Genomic DNA, 23,636 nt, shown 5'->3' with positions numbered 1-23,636 from the left:
AGGTTAATTTTGGAAAGCAGTGCATTTGTTTTTTAATTGCTAATTTTAAGTTGCTTTAACAAAGCAAAAATGTTTTTTAGCGAAGTCATACTATAAACGTTGTCAAATGTTCAAATTTGGTTTTCGTGCCCTTTTTATACCATCACAAAGGTAATGCCAGACAAAAGACCACTCAGTGAAAAAGTAAGCATAAAAATTGCAATCATTGTTGAATAGTGCAAAACAGTTGATAAAGATGCTCAAATTGAGTATGAAACACATGGATGCCCAGTGGAATGATTGACCATGACTGTGTAGCCTACCCCTTACCACAATCGAATACTGATAGGTAAAGTCTTTGACACTTGAAAAGGGGCACTGAATTATCAGTGAAAGCTATCAGGGCAAGCAAATAAAATTTAATTTGCTTTCCAATGAAAAACAAGTTAATAACTTTAACTTTAATGACACGTATTAGAATAGTCCAAGTTGTCAGTTACTGTACATGTAACGAAAAAAATATAATTAAACAACCTTTCTTCTTTTACCACAATACCTAGTTGCAAAGAAATATTTTAATGCCAGTTATGCGAAATACATATGTTTACGAAAAGGTTTGCTCATAGAACTGTTGGTGGGAAATTCTGCTATTATTCTTGGGATTGTCATCCTTCTGCGCAAATTCCACATTCGCACTGCGTCGCTGACATAATGGTTTCCACACGACTCACTCCGCCGCACAACATTACAAATCTTCTCTAGAAATAAAATTGAAGACTGTTTATTATTTTGCATTATTTTTTTATTTGTTAGTCTTTATTTACCTATTTCAATATAATAATGTCTCGCACTTACTTTAAAATAAAACTTTAACTAGCATAGTGCAGTAACTAGCATGATAACTATAAGTTAGTATAGTGCAGTAAGCCTATAAAAATTTATGTCGCTATGTTGTGGGTCACAGACTCTGTTTTGAAACGCTTACTTGTCTCACCTGCAAGAAATTTTGATATATGTGATTGCAATAACTATATTTTTGTGAATATTGTTAATTTAAATAATATCTAACAAAATTTCGTTTTAAAACTTTTAGCTGTTAGCTGTTAACAAATTCAGAAATGAGCTGACAATGTGTAGGTCGTGTGATAAGATATTCGGCTTATTTTACGATCTAACCACCATATTACCATCGCACTTTTGCTTGTTGTCAAACTTACTACGCAAAAACTTTGATATGGAGATTAGTAGAGAAGGACTGAGACCGGACAGGTTTTCATGCAATGGATTAAAACTAGTTGAGTTTAAAAAATTCATGTCATCTACTCGGAATTGCCAACGAATGTTTTTGCGTTGTCGATACGAAGCAGGCTAATGTCTTGTGAGCTCTTTTATGAAACAATGAAAGTGATTGACTTCAAGTCAGTTTAGAAGATGGCAAAGTCTCTTTGTTTGTGTCATATAAAACGGTTTTATTTCTGATTGACCACTTAATGACAAACCATTCGAGTAGATAAATATACAAATCATGTTCGAGCTGGGGTCTGCACAGACAAACTATTTCAGACCAGCTGCTTTGCTGAACTTGTGGCAAGGCGCTTTTTTCCAATGTCGTCACTTAGCACGCAATTCTCATGGTGAGCAAACAAGGATTTTGATAAACCAAGATTTAACGCTAAATTATAAACATATCGTAATTGAACAGAACGAAAACCTCGTTGTACTGGCTTTTTTAAACATTAAGAACATCTAATGTGCTAAGTTTTTATACGTTTGCACGCGAAAATCACATAACACAAAATGCCGAATCATGATTAAACGTTTTGTCTGATCTTTGTAACTCTTTTGTGTTCAATGGCATGCAAAGGTTCGCATAGGGTTAATATGCGTGACTTGCGCAGAGCCTAATTGTTGCTTTATGAATTGCACTGTTTGGGAGGTGTGTTGAAACTTGTAACATGGGCGCACTTCATAGCAAACAAAGTGGCTATGCTTGTCTTAAAAAATAGTTTATTTTGCAAAGAATGTTTTTATCCATTCATCAACATTGCATTTGATGAGCAATTCTCAACAGCAAAACAAGTTTTATCAAACAACAGCGTTTGGTCAAGTTGACATTTTCTTGTGTCCATCGGTAATAACTTGATTTTTAATACCAATTTGTTATAATTGTGAAGTTTCAAGAAACATTATCAAATCTTTGAAAGTATAGAAAAGAAATATGCCAAAGAATACATCAAGTACAAAACGTAAATTTGAAAAGATAAATTGTGACAAGAATCACAAAACGAATCAAAAACATAAAAAGTTTTATTTTCAATGTTTTGTCGTTGAGCTGACTTTGCTTGAAATGAGAATGATTTCATCAAAAAATTAACACGTTGTTTTGTCATAAGAGTTGTCGATATAACAAAGTCATCCCAAAGTAAAATACAAAAGAACCACCAGTGTTGGCAGGGAGTCCATGGGGGTGCTCTTGGGCCAGAGCTAGAAATCTTTTTAGGAGCTGAGAACGTTTTGAGGGATGCTGGATAAATGAAAATGACACGTAGTCTACTTATCATTCTTTTGCAATCAAAGCATCACACCCTTACAAAAAGGTTTGCTTGGAGCGATTCGAACCTATTCTCTTAACGGTCATGGAGAGGAGACGTTTGTTTCAGAGATCTTAATTAACATTTTTTATTTGTACCGTTTTTTTCACACCTTACGTAAAATCTATGGTTGGAGATTCTAGTAAAATGTTGCTCATAGCTCAAAGCTGCAGGTTTTCATCTGACTTTCTTCAGGAGCTGACGTCAGAATAAAAGAAACATAACTGTGGTGAAGTATTTATAGTAGAAGAAAAGCGAAATGTAAATTTGGATAATCAGAAGAATTCAAATTATTGAAGGAGCTTTAAGACATAAAGAAATTCCTTTTGGCGGCATACAACTAGATCGAGAGTTATTATAAAGATTGCTTCCAGTGCTGCAAGGTGGAACGAAGAACGATTGGAGATTCATGGGCAACTTAGTTTTTTTATGTTAGCATTGTAGTAGGCTAAGTAGGTTGAATGATAAATCATAAGAAAAAAATAAAATCGTTTTCCAAATGCCATCAAAGAAGTTCAAAATTTCTGCACAAAGAAAGATTTGCCGACAACATTCTTCAACTGTAAGAAACAACACTTATTGCTGATAATTTAAATACCGGCAGCTATATCAACATCTGTGGCAGAACTAGCTTTAGCGGTTCGAAACGATTTTGCTTTTTCAGTCATTCAAAACTGAAAAGATAAAGATTTAAATGATTTTTTCTCTGTTCGGCCATAAAAGTTCTTTGAAGACTGAATCCATATATTGAACTGCTTTGACTTCAAATTTTTTTGTTTGGAAAAAGTCTAACATATTTCGAAGTGCGAAACTAGTATGTCAAGATAATGTAGAGAAATAATAATCAAGCTTTTTATTTGCACCCATTGCGATAACATACATAAAACTGCAATCACAGAAGCTATACAATCGACAGGATGCAGCGAAGTGACATATAGTCTACAAGTAAGCTGCTTATTTTGATTTGACATTAAGTGTCTTCTACCGAGACACAACCGCATGCTCTGGAGCGGTATCGTGTCCTTTCGAATGTCGCACAGACGTTCTCACCACTCGGCTACCTAGCCGAGAAAGAAAAATAGTGTTTTTTTTTTATTTGTATGTAAATTAATACCCCTATGACTTGCATCATCGTTTATTAACTTTACATCACTATTTTGCACTAATTAATCACAGACTCAGAAGAAAAAAACATTAATGACTTTTTGAAATGTTGATATAGTTTTATTTTAGACAATTTTTAATTTTAATCAAGTTTAACATTATAAACATTTTTACGTTTAGTTGAAAATACTTGTCGGCTGCACATATGCAAATTATTAGACGTAAAAAACCCACTTTGCAAATTTAAGTTATCGTGTAGTAGGCCTACTGTGCATTTATTGACATTGACTACACAATCACAAAACAGACTACACAATCGCAAATGAAATAGACCAGGGGTCACCAACCTTTTTTGCATGCGGGCCACTTTGGCACTTAGGAGAGCTGTGGCGGGCCGCACTAATAAAATTTTAGGTAGGTTGACTCTTATGCTAGAAATGAACGCATTTCGTACCAAGTATTCAGCGTTACATGTTGTTACTATTTATCTTAGAATACCGCAGCAACAAAATTAGTCGAACAACGCTACTGCCAGACCAAGCTCCTTTAACAACACTTTTGACTTCTTTAACAATGTCTAATAAACGAGGCCACTTGTTTTGCGCACTTGTAGCGAGGCGAACGGTTTCATTAGAATATTCATCGCCAAGCAAGAGTGATGTTGTCACTTCGCTTCACAAATGATATCTTGCAATTAACAGTTTCAGTAACCAAAGAAATGTTTGACACATCGCAATACAGGCAACAACAGTGACCTGCTATGCTGCTAAGTGCTAACATATCAGCTAAAAATAGGCTTCAATAACAGGGAGAAAGAAACTAGGCACCATGAAACAAACGCTTGTAGAAATCACCGAAAAAACGTTTCTATCGTAACTCATGAACGGTGTTCCCTCTAAAAAAGCAATGAGTTGGTTTTTCATCTTTTTGTGAGAGTCTATAAAATCGTATTTCTTGATTATTAGACAGCTGTCACTTGCGGTGCTTATCAGCATGACAAGAATTGTTGATTAACAACATTTTGCAGTACCAAACTAAATATTTTCATAATACAACCAGAAGTTGTCTTATGAAAATACAACCATAATACAACCAGAAGTAATACAACCAACACCTGTCAGAAGATATTGCATTTTCTTGATACAACCAGAAAATGTGTTTATATTTATATAAAATATTTTGCCAATTTATTATAAATTGAGTTGGCATACCGGTCTATTTTGCTAACAAAAACTTGCTTAACGGGAACACTGCTCGTGAAACACAATAACGGTGAAACGCACACTAGTGTTTACATGACACTTACAAACTTAAAATAAGCAACCCTATGCTCACAGACAATTTCGGAATTCAAAAACAGACGTTTTAATCAACCACAGGGACAGTGTGGCTGGACATCGCATTGGAATAACTTTAAGCGACCCAAGCCTAGAACTACAATCTGAATGGTCGGTCGGTGGAATCGTATGCAAAGCGAAAATTTGCTTCCCGGAAAATATTTTTTACCTTCATGCTCATTGACTCCTCAAGAAAAGTATTTTGGGTTATACTTGTACGCTGATACCTTCTGCGGGCCGCATGCGGCCCGCGAGCCGCCATTTGGTGAGCCCTGAAATAGACGCTGATGTCTCTCAACGTCTGTTCTGGTTTCTCGAAGTTATTGAAGATGAAAATGTTTGATGTTAGACATCTCTGAATATTATTTTTTTTAGAAAATATACTTCTATAAAATAGTTTAAGGAGCCAAAATCATCCAGCTTAGAGAATCGTTGAATGATGATTAATTTTGATATTCCAGTTCGGCTAATTTAAAGTGGATTTTGTTTTAAACTTGTTTGTATTGTAATTAATTAGGGAATTTTTGCACTTATTTTTAGATTGTTTTAGTATATTTCTGTATAAGTTTAGAAATACATTCATGTTCATTGAAGATACATTATGGAATTTCAAAACTCACCGTTTTTTGCCTCATGACGAGCTTTTTACCTTGTTTCATAAATTGCTTACTATCAACAAACAACAGGGCATCTTAACGACTTATCATAATAATTACAAAGTTGCGTTCTTTGAAAGGCGGATTTTTATAGCACACAGAAAAATTACAGTTGTTTACACGACATTTAGAGAGTTGAAACTGATCCAAAATTATTACTGCTAGTCTTATCTGAGAGGTGTGTGAGAAAGTCAATGGCCCACAATTTGAAGTTGGCAGGCCTTTAACAGTATAAATGCTTTTTCAGTTTTGAAATAAAAGTGGAACAATTGCATGCTTTTCTCAATTTTGAGGATAATTTGACTAAGTACCTTCCCTAGATCCACTTCTAGGGTTACGACTTTGTATTAGCATTAACTTTACAACTAAGTGATGTCGTTGGGCAATCAGCGCTCAATGGCATCTTTGTAAAAGAAAAGGAAAGTTGTGACAACTGTTACTGCAGTTGCAATTTCCCAATGTTACACAACTTTTTGTGGTTATCTACAGCAATATTCAATGCTTTCTTTATGTTACATGCTTGTCATTTATTTTTAAATAGCTTTGGATATTCTGTGGATGTGGAAATTTTTTTTCGATTGATTTACACTTTTCTGAATTTGAAATGAAGCATGTATAAACATATTTCAAAGATATATTTTTAAAAGGTAATGCGTTTTGTATTTCCGTGAAATTCGTTTTCTCTGGATAAAGTAGCCACAAGCTTAAATATAGAACCAATCAGATAACATCCATTCAAATATCGTTTAAAAGGTTAGTGTTTCTCTAATTGCTTTCTTATCTGTTTTGATTTGAAAAGCTGTAAAAAGTGAGGAATGATCCTTACCACCCATACTTGGAAACATATTTTTAAGCAACGGAGCAGGCTAAATACCTTTATTAAAACAGTACAAAAGAAACTATGCTGTGCCATGCTGTACTTGATGTAAAGTTAACCTAAGTGGCCTTCTTGTGAAAACAACAAACAGAAATGTGCAGACGAAATACAGAAATCGATGAAGTGAAAGATATCTTGACAGCACACGTCGTATGCTTGAATTTTTGATCTTTATCTTATCGGCAAATTTTATTTGGATGTACAGCCCACAGTACTTGCGCGGCTCACTACGACTGAGGGGTGTACACGGACTGCAAATGCCTGGCGTGAATTTGATAACGTGCTAATGATTTGTTCTATTTCGTGCAAATATCAAGGGATGTTTATAAATTTAATTTGTTACGCTTCTTCAATTATCGTCTTTATCTACATCCATCACAAACATGCTACACAAATCGATGCAAAGATAAATCTTTACCCTTTTCTAAACAAGAGGAATTATTTTGTAACTGCATATTAAAACTGCTTTCAATACTGCGATCGGAGTTTACTCAAAATTTGTTATTTCGATCTGGATTTGATTTGAATGATCGAACGACGCAAACCAATAGCACACAGGTGTTCAGGATGGAAAAAAATATTCTTAAATACAATATTTTTACTTGTTCCTCGGATGGATGTGCTCTAGTTTATGAACATCCTGGAGTACATTTAATTATTTTACTTGTTAAAGCGTAGACGTTAAAAACATTTTTCTAACTGTTAGCTTTTCGGGAACAATTTCTTTAGTAGTTAAAAGTATTTCTTTTACACTTACAAGTTTATGCGGTAATTGTGAATGATAAACCACTGGGCAGTTTATGTAAGAAAATTAAACGCTGTCAATATAGCTTACTATAAGGTACTTTAGTGAAGCTGAGTCAATTAGGTAATGATGATTGGTCCCACAGTTTGTAACAATGAAATTATTCATGAACATCAACATCGGACAAAATGCAAGCACGTATTTTCGGATACATTTTTGCTCGACATGAGCGATTTCTCACTTTAATCACTCTGACACCAAAAAAGATATTGATTTTTCTGTCAGTTTTAGTAATTGGTGCTACAATTGAAACCATTGGTTATGCAATACAGTATTTAAAATGTATATTAATAGAAGTAGCACTTTCATTTGTCGAACTTCGTTTATATAGCAATGATATAATGCTTGTGAAGTAGGCTATAAACGTGACATTATGCTAGATATATTCTTAGAAATATCACGATTAAGGGATTTGGTACTTTTACTGCACCACTGTTAATTTGATTCTAACATCAATTATAGACTACAGTCATTTTTAAAAGTAGAATTGTGTATGGAAATGATCTCCGAGTGTTCATTGCAAGCAGTCAATCTGTGATAACGATTCAAACATTCAGTGACGTTAATTCGTGACCAAACGGATCCTATAAACAAAGTAACAAAATAAACAAAAAACAACGGAATCATGAAAAAATTTTAAAATCATTATGGGCTGCACGTCAGACAGTAGTAAGAAGAAATGATCCTTCAAGTTGATCTTGCTTCTCCGATATGGAAAAAGGTCACTTGCTTTCTTACAAAATGACTAACGAAACGTTTTTAACCAGTTTGTAAATTTTGGCAATGTAGAATAATAATAGTTTTGTACCAAAAACATTTCTACCGTACATTTTTAACATTTTGTATAATCAAGGTTTTTAACCAACTTCAAACTACTGTGTTATTATTTTTGGTCCGTTTTTGTGATAGATTTAGATGGAGAAATTTGGGCCTAGGATTATGAACCATAATATAAAAAAGATTGTTTTTTTCGCATGAGTCTCCGGCCCAAAGGTTTATTCTTTTACTACCTCAGTTTTCTCATACTTTCCAGACTACACTGTACACTGTGTACAGTATATGGAAGTGTCTGTAAGAGAGCAGCAAATTCAATGCATTGTCGTTTATTTATTTCCAAGATAATCTGTGTCTATTGAAGCCAGCAAAAAAGTTATTTTCAAGAGCAAAAGGTATTTCTGGATTGAATCAATAAATAATTCATTTTTTCAAAAAAAAAAGATGTTTGTTAAAATATCATAAAGAAAATGTCAATCCTCTCAGTGTGATAACGTAAACTGCAAACCTTGGTAAAAAGCACATAAAACACAAGATTACGCAAAGAACACTTACACGCATTGCGTCAGAAAAAGATTAACTTTTTGACGTTGAGAGCAACACTATCTCCCCCATATCGACGTCGTCATCAAAAAGGAGTATTTGAGAACAACATTTATGCATTTTCAGACTTTCCATTTTAATTTAAATAGTAGTTAAATAAAAGCAACGTGCCGAGAAAGACAAAAAATAGCTTTGACAAGCATCTCTGTGTCATATTATGGACTTCTTTGTTCCAGCAGCTGCTACGTTAAAAATTTCAATGGAAAAAACTATAAGTTTTTTAAATATTTATTGTTTCATCATTAATTATTTTAATGAAAGCCCCTGAAACTACAAAATAAACTGCAGCAAATATTTTCCCCGTTGAACGTATCACGCTGGTACATCGCACGAAATACAAATTTTGGGTGTTAATTAAGAGATAGGCCTATCAAAGAATGCCTTGAGAATGAGATATAGTAGCATTGATAGGGGGTCTAGGCCCTCTAGGGGATACATTCGGACTTTGGCCTGTTTGGCGGATATGATTTTAAAGTCCGTATTTTTTTTTTCGTTTTTTCGCGCAGGGTCCGTAATACTTCCAAAGGGCCAGTGAACCTGAAGAAGCTACATCATATTCTTTCATCACATCATATTCTTTCTTTCATATTGCCACATCATCATTTTCTTAAGATTGCATTGATTTGGAGCCCAAGAATCTCTTTGGTACCGCCTAAATTATCGTCTCAACGGCCAATTGTATTACTTTTTTATGCACATGTACTACCCGTGTGATGTGGACACAGTGTACAGGCAATACAGTGTGAGACAATGTTAAGTAGACGCTTTCGAGGATGTTCGAACACATTTTTCTTTCCGAAACCCCACTCCAATCTAATAACTAGCTGATAGTAACTAGTCTCTATAGTAACTAGTCTCTAGTAACTAGTAAGTATGTGAACAAATATCTGCGTGAAAAACAAAAATTAAAAAGTATTTTGTAACATGAAATCATGGAAGTTAACTTGGAAATAGCTAGTAATTTGTAATTAATGTTGATTGCTATAGGAATAACAAACACTTGTCCTGAGTGACACATTCCGCATTGCGACCTTTTGCCATTTCAGATTAAACGGTTAGCTTATGCAACAAACAACAAGCATCAACAATTGTTTACATGGAAACACCAATGAGTTTCAGGTGCTTTTAGATTTTTGTTATTTTTTTATAAACATCAACAACATTGCGTGTGAAGGACAAAAATTTTGTTCTGTTTTTACAAACCTTTTAACATTTTGAAATTATTTTTCTAAGTGAATTTGAAAAGTTCTTTCACAGATTTTATTTATCGAAAAAACAATTACGTTTATCGAAATCTTATTGTGAAAGTTTTACAATAAAAGCACATATAAAAATATTCCCCCCAACACAGTGAAAAAACCTCGTTTTCAAACATTTTTTTGGTTTTGATAAATTCTCTTTCGATGAATTAATGTCACAAATGCGAAGATAAACAACTGCAGTTTCAAAGGGAACACGATAACACATGAACCTGTCAAAAAATAAAGTTGTTGTATAACTATTTTTGATGAAGTTGATTAGTTTAACTTTTTTAATCCATCCAAACACTTATTTACCCATCAAGGTGCTGGAGGTAAGAAAAATCATAAGCATTTTTTATTTTCCTTTAACCTGCTTCAATTGTATTTCAACAATTTTTATACTTTTGAGGGAATGTTGAAAAATTATTATCCTTGGATTTGATAACATGATCTTCTTTCGAAATAAAAAGAGACAATGCTACAGTGTTAGGTGCTATTCAAATGTGCTTTATTTCTTTAACGACTACGTGTGTTTTTTTTATTTTGTTTAAGGTTTAAACATTTAAACGCTTGTGGACGTGATTCCACATCATTCCACAAGATACAATATTATTGAAACTCCAATCAAGTTTCACAACAGTATATTAATATGTTATCACACAAGAGAATGGATTTTTAGTCGTTCTATTGCCTACGGCTGAATTGAAATGCTAGTTCACCCGGTATTTCAGAGGATTCGTTTAAAAGATTCTGGTGGAAAGCCTTCCATCAAGTATTCCAAATGATTCGCATGAAGTATAAGCAAAACAACAAGTTTTTGTGACAATGAAAATAAAAAATTCTGTTTGGTTTGTCGAAACTGCTTTAAAATGAAAGAAAAAATTGCATGCACGTGCCACTGGATGCCATTGAGACGTACTGACTTTGACATCACAACCGTTGCAATCTATAGTTTCATGAGGATGTTTCATAATGACCACGTAGTAGTTCGATGTTGCATTGTTTAGTAGAACGATTGCAAGGAAAAGCTCAATGATTGAATTACGTTTCGTTTTTGCCATAACAAAAATAAAAGCCAAACAATCTGCACACAGACATCAGAAATGATGCAAGATTGACGTCAGTATCTTACTTATCACTAATTACAGTAGCCTAACTAACAAAACCAACTAGCGTGTTTTGAAATGCTGTAACACATGCGGCTCGGTTCCTGGAAAGGAACAACCAAGGTTTGTGGTTTAATTGTGGTTGCTTGATCTCAAGTTCAAATTTAATCAAAGTCTTAAACTTTTCCAACAATAGATTTTCCAACAACTGTAGATGCAGCGCATTTCTATGTTGACACTTTCTTTGCTGTTTTTTTTTTTCTTTTTAACTATGGCGTCACAGCCTATACTATTTCCTACAGAAGAGGGTTGCTTGATGAGCTTGGTTGACGTCACAAAACAATCGCTTCACTTATTTGTTTTCTTGTTTGGGGTATAAATCGTAACACGAAAAACGTCAATTGAAGTATGTTTTGATGTAGAGTCTAGTAGACAATAATTTTCTTCCAAAATTATATATTTAATTAACAACAACAGCTATATCACAAACAACTCAAACGGGCTCATACTATGTAAGTTGTGCCTCCAATAATAATATCACTGAACCATATAGTTTCATATCATAGCTTTATGCAATAGATTGAGTGTCGCTTTTAGCTGCAGGATTGTTGTTTACTCCATAAAGAAGATATTAACGACCTGTTTTAACCTGATGCTTCAAGTTCGTTGTGGTAATAGCTTTCGGAACACAATTCCCCAGTCATGTGCTATGACGAGTCGTTTATATGCACTTTGGTTTGTCTCAATTTAATTATGATGCTACGAACCACAACTGTTGAAAATGGGTGGTTGAAAATTTAGATTATGTGGATTAAGTAGATTAAGATGGGAAAGCAAGGAAGCCAATCTTCATATCCGCCTTTAAGTGTCCTGCCAAAGACACAGCAGCGTGCTCTTAGGTGGTGTCGTACCGTCGCCCTTTCGATTGCTGTTCCAGGCCTTCACCACTCGGCTATGCAGCCAACTTTTGATCAATAAATCGTCGTCTCTAGTTTATAGTCGATAAATTGGGTAGCAAGCGATAGATTAACGATGGTGACTGGATAAGTTTAGAATAAGAATGTGATGATAGCAAAGTCAGATGAAAGGGGAAACGAATGAGACAAAGGAGCAATGAATATTGCAACATGTATTTAAATGTGGTTAAAAAGTTATTGCAATCCAGAAGTTTTTAGAGTTTTCTACTGTTTTTTGTCTATTTCCACAAAATCCTACATTTTCTATTTCTCTATCTTATAAATCTATACTATAAATCTTTTCTCTATTTCCACATTTCCACCATTTCCAATCGGATTTACAAATATTCTAATTTAGCAATCAATGTATTGCACTAAGAATAGTAGATTGCATAATCAAAGTTTCTTTAAAACCTTATTTTGTTCTTTTTTTTTAAAAAAACGAAGCATCAGTCACCTATGGCTTGGCGATAGCAGAGCCGCCTAACGTTGCATCAACAAGTGAATTATTACTAGAGATTGCTATACTCGGTTTAGAACCTGTTAATCTCAGGGCAATGCGCGCTTTCTTGCTAGTAATCATTATCGATTAGTTACAGCATAATTCTTCTTTTGACGTTTCGGTATACTTGACGTATGTCAAGTCAAATATACTTGACTGTGTAACAAAATAGTAAATAAACTATTTGGAAATCCAGCAAATTCTGATTGGCGCCAATTTCTAGACTGTTACACAGGTAAGACGTTGAACTTCAAGTTGAGCATTAAACCAAAACCTTCAGAGCTGATGAAGCAGTAGCAATAGCTGTCTGTATCACTTTCTCGTTTTAATACTGTATATCATCATTCTGATACACCTGTCTGTGTCAGTAGAATTTTCGAAAAGATGTTTAGCGTATGGTGTATGTCCAAATGTTTCTTACGAATTATAACAATCGAAAATAAATTTCGTAGTAGCAGTAGTAGTAGTAATAGCCTAATGAAAACAATCTTGGCTATTTTTCCGACTTGTCAAAAAAAATGTGAGGCTAACTTGAATTTAATCAAATAAGATTGTCCCTCAAGTCGTTTGAGAAATGAAAAAGGAAGAGATCATTGTTTTTTTAAGCATTGCTCCACCAAGCGATCATCCATCAATTGAAATATTCATCGGGCAGTCAATCAAGGCATTCGATAACAAATTAATCTATCATAGTTGTCTATTTAGTAAATATTGATTGTCATCTATGACGTTGCAAGTATGTGAGGACAAATTATTAGCAAAAAATGGTAAATAAATAGATTGATATCTTAGGGCCTGTCTAAAAAGCATAGCAACCTGTCAACAGTGAGGTGGAAGTCTATCAAAATCTCTTTAACACGCCAAGATGATTTGCAACTAATTAAAAAGACTGCTTTGTTTCCTTCACACGCAAAGAAAGCTAACTCCACTTGACTCTGTTGACTCTAAACAACCGTGCTTGAGCCAGCATGCTTGATATTTCATTTATCTCAGCGACATCTTTTTGCCAGCTCGATTCCTTGGAAACAGACCATAACGCATTAAAGCAGAGTTGCGTCATGAAATGTTTTAATTGGACCGTGTTAAATGGCCTAATTGATATTTTACAGTTCGATTATGAAAATACCAAAACCAGCTCACACAACAACGCATTGTATTATTTCATGGACACGATTGATTTATTTTTATGCTACCTGCCAAAGCCTCCAAGAGAAAACAGGACTAATTGAAAAACAATAAAATGGGTCCAAAACAACAAACAAAAAAACAACTTTCATCAAAAATAAAGCAACAAATTTATATCATGCGCTGCATTATGTCTCTTAAGCTGAACTTGCTCACTTTACTCAATACTCAGCGTAAAACTGAATTCCTTTAAAGTTTCGATTTTAACAACATATCGGCGTAAAACCACACGAAAATTACCGAAAATTACTCAACAACGTTTGCAGCAAAATTGTCATTGTTGCTCCTTATTTCGTCTAAAAAAAATTTCGGTAGAGTAGTAAGGTAGGCTATGCACAACTGCACATCTCATATGTGGTGCCTTTGGCGCTTCAACTAGTTTTTAAATGTTGCCACATGCAAAGATGAGAAAGATCACCAGTTTGGTTGATCTTGAAGATCAAGACCCGATCACCAAATCAATACAATCTTGAATCCACTATCATATGCCTGACCAACGCAGTTTTTGAGGTCAAGGTTCAGTTGGTCAAGCAAAAATAGTACACGCTCAGCCAAAGCAGCACCAGTTTTCAAGCTAGAACAACAGAAATCATTCAGTGACATAGAAATCAGTATAGGCTTAACAGCATCAGATTTTACGTCTTGAAGCAGTTTAACATAGCTTACCTTAATACGAGAAAGATTTATTTTGGATTAGAAACATTTGAAGTAGCATCTACATTGATAGAAAAATACTTGGATCTACGCATTTTATTCAAAAAGTTATTTATTTTAAAGTTGATGAAGTTTTAGGTGAGTAGTAAAAAGGAGGCTCCTCAAAAACTAAAAACTAATGTTTTTTTTTAAATAATCACAGAGAAAAAATCCAAGTAGTGTCAGATGGCTTTTCAATTACTCCTTCACTTTGCAAGAATAATTAAACAACTTACAAAAATAATAAAACCCATCACCTCACAGTTTCCAGTCATCGATTCCCATTAGGCAAGCTATGCATGGACCATGGATAACGTTTTACTTTTCAGTTTAGGCATTGGATATATTTTGGAGAACCTTTAAAAAGGTTTGTTATGTAAAAAAGGTTGACCAATACCAGATAAGCCTACCTACCTTTTTTCCGCCCTTGAGTTAATTATGGAAACCTAAGGTGGACAGGCGACCTTGTCAGGTGAGTCACATTTTGGCCGGAAGGGGGCGCTATAACGTGTGGTGCAGATCATTATTGTCTATATTTTCTGTCTATATTGGCCGATCATGCGAAAAAGCTGTAATCACCTGAAGTCTTAACTGATGGTAAGCTGGCGTTTTAATAAATACTTCACAAAACGTTTCCTAAATTAGGCTCTTTTTCGATTGCCTCCAACAGCGCAGCCTATCTTGCCAGGTTATTTGGGTGTTGTTTATACAGGTAGGCTATTTATTTAGTTGAGATTTAGTTTCAACTTACCAAAGTGTTAAACTTAAGCCTGAATACAAAAAATTACCTAGCATCTAAGTATTACATGCCAAATTGACAAAAGGCTTTTCTTGGCAAACACGATTTTGTCTTCGAAATAAATTTTTGTGTGGGAATATTTTATATGAAGTTGTCACTACTTGCCAATGTACAGTATTTGTTGTTCAAACTATGTCCGATATGCCTCTTACAGCAAAATATCTGAAAAATCAACATTTGCAGCGTTGTTTAAGGCCTTAAGATACTACGTTTCAAATCTAAATTTATAAAAGCGTGGATTCATAATAAAACTGTTAAAACATGTCTTTTCAGGACCTTTTTTTTTCAAAAAAATTCCACACGTTTCCCATATGTGTGTATCAAGGTGTTGCAACCATGCCAAATTTTAAACTGAATATTCTGTTTCTGTCTCAAGCACGTCATAACGTTCACGTTTTGTCGCTTCTACTTTTTCTGGAACTCTGCTATGTTTGGCATACCGTATATTGGTTTTGGTTGTGATGGTGAGAAATATAAACAAATTGAAGTAAGTTTGGCACCAATATAAGACCCGGGACCCCCTCTTCTAACAAATTAAGAAAGAGATTATCTCTAAAAAAATAACTTGGATAGATGCAAACGCCTCATGTCACAATTGGATTTCAAAGAATAAGTCATTTCTTCCATTTTCCGCTTCTTGGAAAGATTCCTAAATCCTACAATCCTTCCGGGCTCCGGTCTAAAACTATCCCCTGGATCCCCTAGACCAGTGCTTCCCAACCAGTGGGTTGCGGAGTTATTGGAGATGGGCCGCAAAGCTTTTCTAAATGGTGCAGTTTTCTGGTGGATCGGAAAATTATTGCATTATCAATTATCATTGCAAACAATTTCAGTACGTACGCCCCTAGACGTTGGAAAGTGTAGGTGGGCTACTATAGGCAGATTAGTAGTTTGTTGAATTCAGGTAAATTCAGTAGCAAAGATGTCGGTTTATGTGACTGTTAATCTTATGTCCGATTAGTTGCATTTTAAATAACGGCTAAACAACGGTTAATGTAATTTATTTAAACTGTTTAACTTTGTTTAATTCTTTTTATAGTCACAAAGTGGATAGTTTTTTGATAAAGGAAAGTAACGAAGTAAATGGAAAAGAAAGGAAATCAAGGAAATTTCAAATGAGAAAATATGACTCTGGTTACATCAAATATAGTTTCATTGAGGCAAGAAATGACTTTGAGCCAAAAGCAGAATGTGTTGTGTGTGCAAAGATATTGTCGAATGCGACATTGAAACCATCGAGGCACCTGAACACACACCACCCAACACGTGCAATGAAATCCAAAAAGATATTTTGGGAGAAAGAGGGTTGATCTGTAGACACAGTAGCGAGTCTTGACTTCATTTACAACTGAGTCAAACTTAGCATTGAAGGCTAGCTTTTTGGTGGCTGGAGGATTTGCTCGTTGCATGAAAGCATCTGCAATCGCAGAGGAACTCATTCTACCCAGTGTTATGGATATGTGTCGTGAAGTTATTGGAGGGAAAGCTGCATCGAAACTTGAGTTGGTACCATTGTCTAACAACACTATTACAAGAAGAATTATTGAAATAAATAATGACATCGAACGTCAGCTGTGGGAAAGAATCAAATCCAGTCCTATTATTCAATAAAGTTGGATGAATCCACTGATTTAACCAATAGCCTATAGCTCCTACTGCTTGTATTTGTAAGATACTGTGCTGACGGCAATGTTCACGACGACATTCTTTTTGCAAAGAACTTCCCACAAGAACAACAGCCGATGAGGTAATTTGTTGCCTTGACACTCACTTTGCTAACAAAGCCATTGATTGGAAAAACTGTGTAGGTGCAAAGATGGTGCTGCATCAATGACTGGCATACACAAACTCAGCAGAGAGCAAGACAAGCCAAGTGGACTCACTGCTTTTTACACAGAGAAAACATCGCTACAAGACAGATGCCACCAGAACTGCATGAGATCATCTCTGTAGCTGTGAAGCCTGTAAACTATATTAAGAAGAATGCACTACACGCGAGATGTTTTGCTACCTTGTGCGACAATCTCGATTTAGATCACTTGCAGCTCTTGTATCACAATGAGGTGAGGTGACTCCCAAAAGGACGCTTTCTTAATCGTCTCTTTGAATTGAGACGTCAAATTGATATGTTTTTTCAGGATCATCGATCACCTCTTGCTGAGCATTATATTGATGACTACTTCTGTGCTAAACTGGCTTACCTTTCAGATTGAATCAACTCAACATGTCAACGCAAGGTAGAAACAGCTCAGTATTTTTAGTTGGTGATAAAATTGAGGGACGAAAAAGATAAGTCTCTGGAAATGAAGGGTGAAGGATAAACGACTTGATATGTTCCTATGTTTGATTACTACTTTTTAGAGGATCCACATCCTGGAAATTTATGGATTTTGAACCCATTTTCTTTTAATTCTGCAGCCGAGGATGTGGCTCTGCTCGCAGAACTTGAGAATAAACTCATCGAGCTTTCTGAAGACAGCACTTTCAAGCCTAGTTATCAAGCATTAGACTTTACTTCAATTTGGATCCATGCAAGCAAAGTATTCTTTGCAAAGCAAATACCCTTTACTATCAGAGCGAGCCACCAAATTTCTCTTGCCATTCACCACTACATGCCTTTGTGAGTCCGGCTTCTCAACTGTAGATGTAACTAAATCCAAGGCTCGGAACATATTGAAACGGAAACTGTTAATGCTACGTTGCGTGTGAGCTTGTCTCATATCAAGCATCGACTTGATCTGATAATATCCAATATGCAAGCTCAAGTTACGCATAAATAGTAACTTGCATGTGGATACATTGTTTCTTTTCTCATTATTTTTTTTTCATTTGTTTGGTCATATCTCATTATGGGTCACAAGAAAAAATTTCCAAAAAAAGTGGGTCGCAAACTTAAAAAGTTTGGGAAGCACTGCGTCCTAAACGCTATATAATTGCCTGAGTATCGATATAATCGAGTAAGAGCTGGATCTTTTCATCTTTTAGTCAAGAGATGTGAGGAACTTTTCGGGAAGTATTTGTTACGTCACAATTTTGTGTAAGTGATATAGCCTACGGTATAACCTATTCAATTTTGATGCATTGAACTGCATTGTCGGCAGCAGTGGCCGAGTGGTTAGTGCGTTGGGCTCGCAGTCGAGTGCCTGCATGTTCGACTCTAGCCACCTGCACTTGCTGTTGTTTCTCTGGGCAAGAAACTTTACGATAATTGCCTCTACCCAGTGATCGATTTCGAGTATTGGGTAGTACAAAATTTAAGTCATAAGTAGAATAGACAACCGGAAACAGACATTGCCGTCGGCTGCAGCGTGGGTCAGGTGTACGTCGGAAGGCGTACACCGATGCATAGCGCTCAAGTCCGCTTTCCCGCAATGCAGGATATAGATAAAACAAACAAACAAGAACTGCTTAAAAGGTTGTGATATAAGCATCTGATTGTGTGAGTAAACTTTCTGCTTTGCACCAGACAGTTATCACGAGTCAAACAATTTTTCTGGAGTTTTTTAGCCATGACAGCTACAATATTAAACTTGATCCTATAAAAATTTTATTGAAAATGTTTGAAAATTGTTAACTGCTACAATGGCGGATAAGTCATGGCCTGGCCTTGACGAGTAAAACTGGTAACTATCGCTCCGAAAGCTGGCACCTACCATTTAATAATTAATCGCTGATCATAAGACTTTTAATTTGAAAACGAGTTTTGCTTTTTGTTTTATTTCTTTCATTTTTTTTGACTCCATTTTATTACGAAAGCAGCCTATCAGCTGCAATATGCAATTTGTGACATCAGTAGGCTATCTCGGTATGCAGCAAAAATGACAAATTGGTTTGCACGTTATAAACCATGTAATAAGGATAGGAGACTATGAATTAAAAAAATAGTTTATGAAGATATTAGAGTGGTAGAAGCAATAGCATTGTCTAACAGTGAGAACAGAACCCTGATCAAAAGAAAGAAAAGATACAAATATTTTAGCGGTTGAAAAATGAGAATGAATAAGAATGGAGTAAGCTGGATGGTGTTCATAGGGACAACTCGAAAAAGCAAAAGCAAGTAGCCTAAATGCGGTTTAAATGCGTTGGAAAGTTGGCTTTTTTGCGACCACAGGCCTGTGTAGGTCTATGAGTCTTGGGATTTTGGTTAGGCTAGTATATTATTATATTTTTGCATCATATGTGAGCACCCTCTATCCTATACTGCGCAATGTAGACAAGTCTACGTAAAATAAAGCTGGTTAATAATGCATAGAAGAATGTGGTTAGAATAAATCTTGATATAAAAAGTTAAAACATACAGTAGGCTATATGTCAAATTTTTGAAGGTTATTAACTTACCTCTCTTGTTGCAGAAATAGTACAACATGCTGCTCTGGATGTGACATTATGGCGACCTCGTGAGGTCATTATTGTTTCATAACTGGAAGGAATTGAATAGGAAGCGCAAAATCCTCTACAAGCATTGATTTTTACAACAACTCTTTGACAATTGTCGATGGAGACGTGTTTTTCGTATCCTGAATAACATCACAGCCCATATTGTAACAAATGCGCATAGTTAGATACATTATAAAATGTTGCCTATCTTGAAACGTTATTTTGTGACAATTTATCTTAAACTCTAAGAGTCTAACCTAAAATATGAAAAGACAAGTCAATGCCAAGAAAAAGTTTTCATGCACGCTTATAATTATGACGATATTATACAAAGCCCAGATACGCGATCTCGACATGAATAGCTACGACGCTCTTTCCAGGTGTTAGACAGAAATGTTCACCTTTCGACCACACAGGTTGATAGGTCAATATAAATTTTTTATTGTTTCTGATTAATAATTTAAATAATCTGCTCAAACAAAACTCTTGCACGACATATTTATGTACCGTGCAGATAAAAGGCCAGGTGATACACGAAGAACTGTTATCTTAGTTGGCTACTGAATTCGGTATATTTAGATAAATAGCTTAGCCTCTTTCACACCGATGGGGAACTTGACAGACATGCAAAAGCTTTCATCCATCTTTGAATTTTCAATTTGAGCAACACCTGTGGCAAAAGGACTGGAGTAACTTGCTGTTTCAAAAAATAGGCAAAGTTACCAAAGAAAGTTAAGAATTTGAGAAATAGAGGAAGAAAGAAATTCGTAAATGTGTTGCAGAGTGCACATTCTGTTGGACCGTTGTTTCCCGTTCATGTCAGGTTGGTGAAGATTTAAAATACGAGCAACGAGAGGCAAAAGAGCCATCCTTCGCATCCACCTTTCAAAGACACAGCCGCGGGTGTTGAACCAAAGTCTTTTCAGGAATCTCGCAACTTAGCTCTCAGACAACAATATTGTGTGTGGAGAAGGAATATATTGCTATTCATTAAATACATCAAATCGAGCCCAGATTTGTTGGAGCATAAATTTTGGATCAAATGGATGGAGAGATACTGATACAGTACCAATTTTTGTGCCAACAGTATGTCATTAAATGTTTTTCAAAGACTCAGCCGCATGTTTTCGTTAAGTAACGCAATAAGTTTTGTAGGGAAACAAATTTAAACCTAACGATCTACATACGTTGTCAAAAATAAAAATTACAAAGTTAGTGGAACCCTTCTTCAACTTAAGTGTCACAAATCCAGTGATCTGGCTTAAGCCTACCGTACATCATCCTTTTTCTATTAATACCGAAACCAGTGATGTAGTAAATGGGGATGTGAGAGGTGAGACTCACAGTGCAGACATTCAACAAAACGGCCAACTTCAACTGAATAAGAAACAAATTGCCAATTGCAGTTTTCTATTTTTCTTCTCCAAAAAATAAACATATTTTTATTGTTTTGATAAAAATTGTTTACTTTGTTTACCAAAAGTAGTGAGGTTAATTTTTTTTTTGCGTGCACTCAAAATCTGCTAAAGTACATCAATGACTAAAAAGTTTGTATTATGACATAAATGACGTGTCGTAGGCTGTACTTGTAATCGTAGACAATACAGAGAATCGGAAGACAAACACGGAAAATATTAATGCGAAAAGTTTGCTTTAAAGTTTAGCTACTTAGTTTTAGCAAGCAACAATCTGCAAAAGACTACACTGGTAATTCAGTTCACTGTTCATCACTCACAACCTTCGTGTATGCAAGTAATAAGAAGGTATTCTGTCATTGCCTAATCACATTGGAACATTCATATTAGCCTATTATGTAAACAATAATAACAAATGTAAAGCCAATGACTTTTTACGACAAAGAATGTAGTTATTTTATAAGAAATGTATGTCGCCTACTGATCAATGGTGAATGTTTCTGCATTAATCTATTTTCTACATGGCAAAGGGATTACCCTAACCGGGTAAACGTATGAAATACGCTTTCCAACAATGTAATAACGAATTGACAGTTTCTGAGTGATGTACCGACTTACACAGCTATTTGACAGCAACAGCCGTTTTCCTAGTATTGTTACGTAGGGCGTACAGATGATAATGATTTTCTTCAGCAAAAATGCAGTTTTTGTATTTTTAACATGAAACATAAAATAGGCCTAGGCTCTGCTGGAAAAGTGTAAAAATGTTCGAAAAAACATAAAACTATGAAAAAAACTCATTAATCGGTTTTGCCAGTTTAAGATTTCGCCAAAATTCAACTTTTGGTTTGGTTTTGACTTTTTATCCTCTGTAGACTGTAGAGGCTTTTTGACGCAGGGCCCGATTACCAAGATTGACAGAGTGAAGTTTCCGATTGTTGAAGTGTTGTTGTCAGGGAATTATTTAATCCATTAGGTGCCGCTGAATGGAGAGCAGTCATTAGAATGCGTTTCTCACGCGCATACCCCGAGAGTCGAACCAGCGCCGCTTGATCTTGAAGCTTCTTCGTTCACGAAGTCACGCACTAACCAACTGAGCTAACGGGGAGGACGAAATCAACTTCGATTTCGTAACCATAGCGGCAATAAACTGTGAAACAAATGTTGGTTGTTCATTGAGTTGAGATATAAACAACAAAATGCGCAGGTTAGCAACAAAATGCGCAGGTTAGCAACAAAATGCGCAGGTTAGCAGAAGTATTTAGACTACAATACTTATTTCTGCTATTCTCGTACTTATTATCATTATTATTTATTTGTATCAGACAAGGTTGTCCATATTAAAACCAAAACACAAAAAACACACAAAGACAGTGTAATTTAAAAAATTAAATCTCTCAAAGTTTTTGAAATAGTTTTCAAACAAAACGGTAGACCACTGTTCTATACATAGATAGTCTTTACTTCAGTACTCATTTAAAAACATACTGCATTGTGTATCAAAAGCCTAATTTTTGTAAAGAAATTTTGATTTCGAAAATGTCACTTTGTGTTCTGTCAAAGTAGTTTAAGCAACCACTCGTCAATGCAAAAGGATTTTTTCTGCGGTGAAAGTAACTAACTTAGAAAGATAAATAAGAATCAGAACAGAAGTCATGCAGACTTATAACTTCATCGTTGTTTATTTAACTATTACCTAAATGAGGAGTGTATATTTGCCGTGTTTGATTTACTCCTTCTTTCCGCTGTTGTTCCACCAGCAAAAGACCAATTTTTTATATGACTGTCAGTCATTCATAACTACAACAAACGCTCTTTGTTGCCAGCTTACCACTGCAACTATTTACACAAAAATCACATTTTCGACGCTATCGGTAATAGGCTACATTTTTACAAATAAACAAAACAAAAAAACCATGAACTCACCATGAAGAAAGCAGCCTGGTGTTCTTCGTCGTCCAGCTAATCCGATTGAGACTAAGATAGAAAGGAGCAGTAATATCTTCATCATAAGTTATGTCCTTTGACAAATTAAGAAATACTACAGCTTATTTACTTTTCAACCAGCCTACAAAGATTAGCCTTGTATTTATGGCAAATTTGTGGTCTTGATAAGACTCTTAGCGAGCTATTCATAACAAACAATCATCGTAGGAGATCCGAGACTTAAAGCACTAATCTAAACTGCTTTGCATAAAGGAGTCAAACAAATGGAAAACTGCTTCCATGCGAAAAAAATTGATCTTGTTCTTATACAATAACTTACCATGTAATAATTTCTTCAAAAATTGTGTTTGTTGTACAACTCTACAAATTGGTGGAGGCTACTGATTTAAAGAGCAAAAGTTGTACCACTTTCTCTGTCTTGCAAATATTCAACAGTACTCAAACAGCTATGTTTGTCGTTTGGTTCCGAAGCTTATGTTAGAGCCTTATTGAAGCGCTACCTTTTCTTTTAATGATCTGTATTCAAAATCTATTCTAACGCGTATTATTTTTTGAGTGAAATTGTTTGAACATCTGGTTTCCACAGGTCATTTCAAACGTCACTGTAACAACAACACTAAAAATAATATTAGGTATATGTCACGAAACTACTCGTGTAATCTTACTGTACTTCAAGAGCAAACAGTTGT

General features: G+C 35.1%; 1 protein-coding gene across 1 annotated transcript; it reads right to left on the bottom strand.

Annotated features, from left to right (window-relative positions):
- Window positions 1–278: 278 nt before the first annotated feature.
- On the bottom strand, window positions 279–23,059 carry LOC145773676 (thyrostimulin alpha-2 subunit-like). The gene is made up of 3 exons (XM_082584815.1): window positions 22,927–23,059; window positions 19,547–19,725; window positions 279–737 (listed from the first exon to the last, which is right to left on the bottom strand). Exons 1-3 carry the CDS (start codon window positions 23,009–23,011, stop codon window positions 645–647), a joined length of 357 nt encoding a protein of 118 aa, XP_082440941.1. The 5' UTR covers window positions 23,012–23,059; the 3' UTR covers window positions 279–644.
- Between the last annotated feature and the right edge of the window lie 577 nt (window positions 23,060–23,636).

The sequence above is a fragment of the Aplidium turbinatum genome, chromosome 7 (genome assembly GCF_918807975.1).
Source record: "Aplidium turbinatum chromosome 7, kaAplTurb1.1, whole genome shotgun sequence".
Lineage (NCBI taxonomy): Eukaryota > Metazoa > Chordata > Ascidiacea > Aplousobranchia > Polyclinidae > Aplidium > Aplidium turbinatum.
The sequence above is the reverse complement of the archived record's forward strand: the minus strand, read 5'-3'. Positions and strand labels throughout refer to the sequence as shown.